This window comes from Dryas octopetala, chromosome 3, assembly GCF_963921425.1.
Source record: "Dryas octopetala chromosome 3, drDryOcto1.1, whole genome shotgun sequence".
Lineage (NCBI taxonomy): Eukaryota > Viridiplantae > Streptophyta > Magnoliopsida > Rosales > Rosaceae > Dryas > Dryas octopetala.
This window is the reverse complement of record NC_141368.1, coordinates 4467578-4477010: the sequence shown is the minus strand read 5'-3', so window position 1 is coordinate 4477010 and position 9433 is coordinate 4467578. Positions and strand designations below refer to the sequence as shown.

At 36.4% G+C, this 9433-nt stretch overlaps 1 protein-coding gene across 1 annotated transcript; it reads left to right on the top strand.

Annotated features, from left to right (window-relative positions):
- Positions 1 to 4530, top strand: CPD (Cytochrome P450 superfamily protein). Its single transcript, XM_086235183.1, has 8 exons — positions 1 to 798; positions 1385 to 1534; positions 1619 to 1864; positions 2955 to 3044; positions 3311 to 3389; positions 3549 to 3658; positions 3765 to 3889; positions 4049 to 4530. Exons 1-8 carry the CDS (start codon positions 283 to 285, stop codon positions 4158 to 4160), a joined length of 1428 nt encoding a protein of 475 aa, XP_086091309.1. The 5' UTR covers positions 1 to 282; the 3' UTR covers positions 4161 to 4530.
- The last annotated feature ends 4903 nt before the right edge of the window (positions 4531 to 9433 follow it).

Sequence of the window (9433 nt, the reverse complement as noted above, 5' to 3'; positions counted from 1 at the left end):
AGAGAGAGAGAGAAATAAAAAGGAAGAAAAGTTGTCAGATACGAAAATATCCGACATTAATTTCTTTCCCACAACCCCCTCTTCTCTGTTAGATTACCCCCGCGTGCTTCCCCACCACGCCACCACCACCTCCATTAATCACCTTCTCAACTCTCAACACCCCCATCTATATATACATACATACATATAAACAAATATATATATATATATACACACACACACTCCTCCATTAGAGTAGCTACTACTTAGAGAGAGCTAGGGAGAGACTGTAAAATTAATTCCATGGAATTTCTTTTCTCTTTTCTACTCCTTTCTCTCTTTTCCACCTTCATCTTCTTCCTCCTCCGAACCACTCGCCCCCGGAGGCTGAGGCTGCCGCCGGGAAATCTGGGCCTCCCCTTTATAGGGGAGACCCTGCAGCTGATCTCGGCCTACAAGACCGAGAACCCCGAACCGTTCATCGACGAGCGGGTGAGCCGGTTCGGGCCCATATTCACGACCCATGTTTTTGGCGAGCCGACCGTGTTCTCGGCCGACCCGGAGACGAACCGGTTCATTCTGCAGAACGAAGGGAAGCTTTTCGAGAGTAGCTACCCGGGCTCCATATCCAACCTGCTGGGAAAGCACTCGCTGCTGCTGATGAAGGGCAGTCTTCACAAGCGAATGCATTCTCTCACTATGAGCTTCGCTAACTCTTCGATTATTCGGGACCACCTTTTGGATGATATAGACCGCTTGATCCGGCTCAACATGGATGGCTGGACCGGCCGGGTCCTTCTCATGGAAGAGGCCAAGAAGGTACATATCATGTCCTAAAATCAAAACTTGTATTTCCAAAATGGACGATATATATTTTTGTTTTTTTATCCATAAAGCGAACAAAAATTAGACAAAGAGGTTTTTACTTTTTTCCCTATATTTTCTTTTTTGTTTCATGAGAAGATTAATGAGTTAGTTGGCGGACGTTCTTTTATGGAATTAACTCCTGAACTTATCATGATCCGAATTCGATCATTATCCCACTCTGTTTTCTGATCAATTAGACTAACTCAAAAACTTGTAAAATATATGGTGGAATTTTGTATATAAAAAGAGTTTCGTTTAAATTAGATTATGTATAATGCTTCATATATACTTGATGGTTCACGTCAAAGAAGTGGTGGTGACTCGGATCCCATGGCTAGTGGGTGCCATACATGCAAGTGCACGTTAGCACATGACTATAAACAAAAGTATACGGCTATGAAATCATTCTCTTTGAGTCATCATTTTGATGCTTGCTTCCTACACATGTATATAATATATAGTGATACTTAGTGTCACTTTTTTTGCTTCTAGTATATTAAATTAATGAAGCTTTATTCTATTTTAAAATAATGTGCAGATAACTTTTGAGCTAGCAGTGAAGCAGCTAATGAGCTTTGATCCAGGTGAATGGACTGAGAGCCTAAGAAAAGAGTACGTCCTTCTTATTGAAGGCTTCTTCACCGTTCCTCTGCCTCTCTTCTCCACCACCTACCGCAGGGCCATTAAAGTAATTTCCATTTCCTTTTAAAATAGTTTTTGCATTAATGAATGAATTAATTAGTGTTAATTGATGATTGGGTTTAATTTGAAGGCTAGGACAAAGGTGGCAGAGGCCCTGAGGCTGATAGTGAGGCAGAGGAGGAAAGAGAGCGAGGCAGGGCAGAGAAAAGAGGACATGTTGGGGGCTCTTTTGGGCGGAGACAACGCCTTCTCCGACGACGAAATCATCGATTTCTTGCTGGCTCTGCTGGTGGCCGGCTACGAAACCACCTCCACAATCATGACTCTGGCCGTCAAGTTTCTCACCGAGACACCTCTGGCCCAAGCTCAACTTAAGGTAAGTAATTCATTTCCTAGTGGGCCTGCCTAACTATCCTTTTCATCTTTCGTTATCTAAATTCTCGACCACTCACTTTTTCGCATCCATCTACAATCTTTACACAAAATTTAGAGGGTAACATTTTCCTTTTTTCTTTTTAAACAAAAGAATATCATTACGATATAAAGGATAATGTTGTGATGTTCTATTGCATCAAGAATTTCTATGTTTTAGAATGTGAGTAAGAGTGATGAGTTTATAACACTTCATAAAAAAATGTGTGTGGATTTAAAACTCAGTATCTGGATTATGCAGTTATTTCTAATGAGGATTTAATGAACTTACTATGTCCGATTTTTTGGTATTATAAGATAAAAAGTAGATATAAGTATATGACAATAATACTTTTATTTTTTATTGTAAAGACGAAAATGCCCCTATAAAAAGTGTGGGAAATACAGGGGTAATGTGTGTGTTGGAAAGTGTCACAAGGTGACCAAAATAGGAAGCAAAAAAGTACAGATCGAAAAGTCAGAGTAGAGGGGCAACCGGGCAACAACATTCGTATAAAACCAACGGACAAAATGATGGCCTTGCCCTTCCAAACTGCACGCCTCAAGCTGTGTGCTGCTGTAAAAATACTTGTCAGATTCGGTCTTTTTGACTACACCACCTCAGCCTTTCTCTCTAAATCTTGCTTCACGTGCAACCGCTGGGGGTATTTCTGTCATTCCAACCTCCTTTATACTTTAAGGCTTTGGTTGGGACCCCTAGGTCCCCTATTCCTAAAGCTGGGTCCTTGGGGATCGTGTGGTTCCGATTTCTAGGACCTCAAAAGATCCAACGGTGTAAAGGATGGAGTAATGTCAATTAATGTTGTCAGTCAGCACACCCTAGTGTGCCCTTTTTGATTCCTAGGATTGTTTTGGTGTTCGTGCACACACTTGATGGTTCAAGCTCCACCGTTGGATTGTCATTGACTTTGATTCACTATTCTCTATGCTCCTAACTCACAGGGACACCATAATTTGTATTTACATTTTTTGGGCCAAGAAGAAATGTTTGTTTCTGTGCTCTGAATAAATGAAGTATTTACTTCACCTTGCAGGAGGAACATGAGCAGATTAGGGCAAAAAAGAGGGAGTCATCAGAGGCTCTTGAATGGGTTGATTATAAGTCAATGCCATTCACTCAATGCGTAAGTTTTATTGTTGTTTTAATACCTAACTATGAATCATTGTCTCTTCAATAAAAAAAAAAATTAACCCAACAAAAAAATGTAACATTGTGTTGGATTCAAATAAAAAGCATTCGAAACTCAATATTATGTGGTGATCTTATGTGATTGTTATTAGAACTTGATACAAGTTAAGAATTGTTTATGTTTATCGAGACAGAGCAATAAAAATTTAGTGTTTAATGTATTTTTTTAAAACTGTGTTGATTTCTTATCCTAATGTTTAGGTTATCAACGAGACATTGCGAGTTGCAAACATAATTGGAGGGGTATTTAGGCGGGCAATAACTGATATCCATATTAAAGGTGACAACTAATTTCATATCATATTATGTATATGATTTGTGAACCATTAAGATTGTTTATATGTTATATAACATCCGTATTATAGATGAACTCTATATTGAAGTTAAGCCCATCATTTTTTCATCATAAATAAAAGCATTTGTGGTTGAAATCGAGCAGGTTATACAATTCCGAAAGGATGGAAGGTTTTGGCATCGTTTCGTGCTGTACATCTAGACCATGATCATTTCAAGGACGCTCGCTCTTTTAATCCATGGAGGTGGCAGCAGGTACTTTTAAATTTGAACTTCTTTGCCTCTTATAATTCCCCTATTTAATTTCGTTTTGTATTTATAGCTAATTGATGATTGAAAATGAATGAATATGTATGTATAGAACAACAGCAGCCCAGCAGCAAATGTGTTCACACCATTTGGAGGGGGGCCAAGGCTCTGCCCAGGTTATGAACTTGCTAGAGTAGAGCTCTCTGTCTTCCTTCACCACTTCGTCACACGTTTCAGGTATCTATCTATCGAGAAATTTACTCTTGTTAAGTAGTTTAACATGTTATATTATTGGACTTCTAATATAATACTATTGATTATATATACTCTTAATAAAATTTGTAATCCAAATTTACAGTCCAACAAAAAAACATTATTTTGTATGTTTGTATGCAGTTGGGTTCCAGCTGAAGACGATAAGTTGGTGTTCTTTCCAACCACAAGGACGCAGAAGAGGTACCCTATCAATGTGCAGCGCCGGAATGTGTGTGGGTCATGTAAAGAGTAGCACCAAACACACAGAAGGACTGGAGGAGGAGGAGGAGGAGGAGAGCAAATGAGTTAGGAAATTAATGTAGAAGATCGAGCTGTAATAACCTTTTTATCTCCAACCCAATAAAACTATATTAATTAGTATATGTAAATCAATTAATTTGGTAAAAGAAACATGTCGAGCATCAATAGGAACTAAGTTTAAGTGGGCATCTTTTTAGTCAATGTTAGGACTTGGGAGGTTATCTACTTATCTTTTCTGTGTCATTTCTCTTCCCTTCCAAGTTTCTAACATGGAATGGAGGGTTGGGTTATTGTAGATTTTGCAGCTATTTAGCCTTCATATTGTCATCCTAAGTATAATCTACATGCTTGATTATTAAGAAGGGTTACTATCTCTCCCCCCAAACACAACACTTTTGTGCATGAAACTTAGCAAAAGTCAACTATGTAAACTATCCAATTCCAACTTCGGACTAGCCATATACCATGACCATGTGTAAGTTAGCACCAACCCACTTTGGAAAGACTTGAAAGTGGAGCTCAAGTTTTAAAGTGAAGTGAATTAATGATACATAGAAATGGCACGTTGGCCTTGGTGACCTTAATCCTCCACCATTCTTTCGACAAGGGGCACTTTCCCCCTCGAGCCCCTCAAATATTAAGCATCCACTTCCTTCACTTTGTGTGCTGGGTCCGGGTCACGATTCATACACTCTGTCTGAATCCCTTTCAACTGTTGAGACGCTTATAACCAGGTTTTTTTCACATATCACGCGGAGTATACAAGGTGTGCTTTTGTACTATCTAAATTTTTTTATTTTTTTTTACTATTTACTATCTAATTTGATTAATCTGTGACAATGTGGCATCTGTTATCTTTTTCGTCAACTTTTCTATTAATTTAAAGACCAAAAGGAAACTCTAAACATTTCTCAGAAAAAAAAAAAAATCTAACAAAAAAAAAAAAAAAAAAGAACAACAATTTGCTTATTAGTAAAATAAAATCAAATTGTTGCCCACACAAACAAGCAGATTACTCAACAACAGAAACGAGTAGCAATACTTTTTCTTTTCCTGCCATTCCTCATCACTCGATCTATTAAAATTAAAGCTGCCATTTGGTTTGGTTTTTACCGAACTGACTAGCTACTGACCGAATTTTTTTGGTTTGGTATACCGATTTTCACAATTCGAAAATCGAAAATCCGAAACCGAAAAAATTAGAAAAAAGTTGGTAAACCGACCAATTATCGAAAATTATTACCGAAAGAAACCGAATCGATTATTACAGAAAAAACCAAAATATATACTGAAAAAATTGAAAAAATTATCAAAATTTAGTTATATATGCTTATATAATACTATTATGTTAGTGATACAATAAATATTAAACTACTAATATCTTAAATAACTATAAGAGAATATAATTGTATAATGTTATCATATTAATATTATCAAAAGTGTGAGTTAAGATATAGAATCAATTCTCTAATAAAGTAAATGTTATTATTTTTAGGAAAATAAAAATCTCATCTTTAGGTATGTAATGTATATATATATATACTCATATTTATCGGTATATATACATACTAAATTAATAGAATATGTACTAATACATATTATTAAACTAATTATACTAGTATATATTATTACTAGGGTAAAATACTAGTACTATACTAAATTACCAATACTACTCGTGCAAATATATATTCATCAAACATTATATTTTATGCATTATATTTGATTAAATTTTAATTTATATTGGTATATAATAATTAGTATTATTATAATTAAACCGAAGATATACCGAAATTAACCGAAAATATATCGAAGTAAATCGAAAATGAACCGAAAGTATCTGATACCAAAATTACCAAAATCGAACCGAAAACTGAAATTTACCAAAAATTACTGAATCAAAAATGCCGAAACCAAAAAATACCGAAATTGAAAAATACCAAATTTTTTTGTTTTGGTTTGGTAAGTCCAAATACCGATCTGAACCGACCGATGGAAAGTCCTAATTAAAATAGTTCAACGCGTAGGTATTCTCCGGGGTTGTTTTAGTGAAAATGAAAAGATCACAATCTTAACCAAGCAATGCAATTTAGGTATTTTTTTTATTGCATATGGCACCTGAATCATCATTATTGCAACAAACCAGGGCCACAAGTAAAGTAATATTTCACAAGTGATCAATTGCCTTTAGAAAATCATATGATCAACCTGACATACATATTTAAATAAAGCCCCACAACAGTACGGACAAGTCAAATTGAATTAGGGTACAAAAAAGACATACATTTTTCTTTTTTGGTTACATGGCAGGCTAATGCCCAGAAAGAAGAGACAACCTAGCTAACTAGAGCTGTGTCCCTGCCTAGACCTAAGAGGTTAGAAGCTAAGAGGGGGACAAGGGAAGGGGGAGGAGAATCAAAAACATGAAGACCCAACTCAAGATCATGACTCAACTTAGCCATGAAATCAGCAGCAAAGTTGGCCTCTCCATAAACATGACTAATAGAGCAAACCCCATTATTCCTGATGAGACTTTGACAGCAAGAAATAAGGTTGAAGAGAGGATGATTCACATCAACTGAGGAAAAAATCAATTGAACAACACATTGGGAGTCGCATTCCACCATGACTTGACGAAAACCCTCATGCCAGGCGAGGGAAAGACCTCTAAACAGCCCCCACAGCTCAGCCTCCACAGTGTTACCCAAGCCTAGATTCACAACAAAACCTTAATCCACAAATCCAGATCATTTCGAAGCAGCCCTCCAACACCAACATTCTCACATCTTTGCTGACAACTGCCATCCACTTAAGTTTTATTCATCCAGAGCTACTGGGAGACCAACAGACCAAAAGACATACATTTTTAATAAGCTGGATAAACAGTACAAACAATCCCAAATTAACTAGGTCACAAAAAGATTCCATTTCTTGTCGACTCCTGAATGCATGGTCCTCCGAGTATGATTTTCACTTGTGAACTTACCTGTTCCAAAGTTAAAAAGCAAAAGTTGATAAAATCCTCAAGTACAACAATTGTAAGATCAAAACAAGATATTATAAATCACAATTAAGCAAGCAAGTAGACACAACAAGGCATGACCCAGCTCGGCCTGCCAAGCAGAATTAGATACAACGACAAATATGTATCATGTATGCGTGTGTACGTACATATATATTAGATTATCCATGTAAATTTGAACAAGTTCGGAGACATCTCTTTACTATTCTCTTTTGCTAATAAAGGCCGGGAACATGGAAAGAAAGAAGACTAACCAACAAGATTTGCAACTGATCGAGTAGTGAGTTCAACTTGTGTTTAAAAAACCTTATACAACTAGCTATGTCTATATCTAGTTGATTTGATCCATCCAAATTGGACCAATCAGTTTCAAAGACATAGATTGCACTAACGTAACTTTAGGCCTTCTACCAAGAACTAGCTTCTTCTTATTCAGATATAAGTAATAAACAAATGTGCCCATAAAATAAATTGACTAATCCATTAGCTCATATGCCAAGTAATACAAAATATAGAAAGAATATAACATTATCACAAAACAGTAATAAAGACAAGTACAAGTACAAAGAGGGATACGAGTGAAGGTTTTGAAAGCATTAGAGTTAATACAAAAAAGGATTTAAGGAAAAGGAATTCAAATTATTTAAAGAACAGGTAGAGGATTAAAATTGAACTCCACATATTACGGTATCATAATTAAGCGGGACATTAGGGAATTCTACAACGTCGCCCTCTATAAGAAGAGTTATATTGACAAAACAAACCACATTTTTTTTCAATCATATCCCCTACTCAGAATTACACCCAACTAAGTATCATTTAACTCTTTATAATATTACTACTAGAAAAAAGAAACCTAGACCTACCCCACTTCCATAAAGAAGCTTCCGAATTCTAGTTACTATTCTAGTACATCTGCAAACAGAGTTTGATAATCTTAATTTTTTGGTTGCTTTTGTTGGTTGCATAACAACCTTAGCATCACCCTACACAACTTCACAGACTCTAATCTTATGCACCAACAGGCATCAAACTTTGATGAAAGAAGGAGCAAACCTCAACTGATTCAATGATAGTCCAACAATGTACAAAATGCGAGAGGAACCAATTTACAAATTTTGATGGGGAGAGGTTTCATAACAGCTAAATAATTTGTTGTAGAAAAAGAAATAATGAAAAGAATGACATCTTGAGTTTGTATAACCTTTAGCTGCACATCAGCACATACCATTCATTTGGTGTCCAAAATTGATGTTTCAATTGATGTGGTTGCTGCAGGGGATAAAAGTTCAGGTTTCTTGCATAAAAGCTAAAGTTTAAGATGTTGGGCAGTCTTTTAGATAATGATGATGATGGCAAGATCGTATGTATTGGCTGACAACTGCCAATACATTTACAAACTATAACAGAAAGTCTAAATTATGGACAAAGATTAATTAGTAGTAGAAAAGAAATATGGAAAACCAAGCAGTTCGGAATAAAAGGTCTGAGCACCAAATTCAGAGTATTCAAGAATACGAGAACTGAGGAATTTGGCAACAACAAAGCAGAGTTTTCCACCTCCTAGATGGACAAAACTATGAGGGATTGATGGTCCATATAATTCACAAGGCATCGGTGGGTGCAGAGCTTTGATGCGCTTAATAGAAGGAGAATCATTATTGCAAATCATGCATAGGCTACCATGATAGACAAACATTAGTTTTTCATCACCATCATGCATGATCGAGGACTAAAGCCCTGCCTGTGAGTGACCATGTGCTTTGCAGCCACAACTGGAATTCGAGGAGCAATGGTGGCATGTGATTGTTGCACAAAACTTGCGACAAGAATCTCGACGAATGTGACTACAAGAGCATGATAAAAACACAGACAACGTGGGCCCAGAGATTACAACAAAGCCGAGGCAAAAAGTACCCCAAACCCTAACACCAATTCACAACAAAAGTATTGGTCAAACTGAATAGTACAAAGTTCAAACCTTAGAATAAAATTTGAAAATTTTCGTCAAGTAAAATGGAGGGGTCACATTGTAATAAACTTAAAACATTATAATTTGAAAAAATTTAAAAGATGGACCAACTTGTGAATTAAGTCAAAGCTAAATGGTTCAAATTGGATTTTGCACCCGCTAAATATACTCTCAGTTTATCCCTAAATATACTCTCAATACTCTCTCCGTTGTGAATTGTGATCTTCCTCTCAGCCAGCGGCATGGTAAGCCCTCAACACTTGCCTTTCCTCCT

Bases quoted from the DNA above. Each gene is read 5' to 3' on its own strand.
- CPD (XM_086235183.1), top strand. From the start codon at position 283: ATGGAATTTCTTTTCTCTTTTCTACTCCTTTCTCTCTTTTCCACCTTC. The intron at 1,535-1,618 runs GTAATTTCCATT...TTTAATTTGAAG, and splicing joins CCTACCGCAGGGCCATTAAA to GCTAGGACAAAGGTGGCAGA. The intron at 3,045-3,310 runs GTAAGTTTTATT...CCTAATGTTTAG, and splicing joins CAATGCCATTCACTCAATGC to GTTATCAACGAGACATTGCG.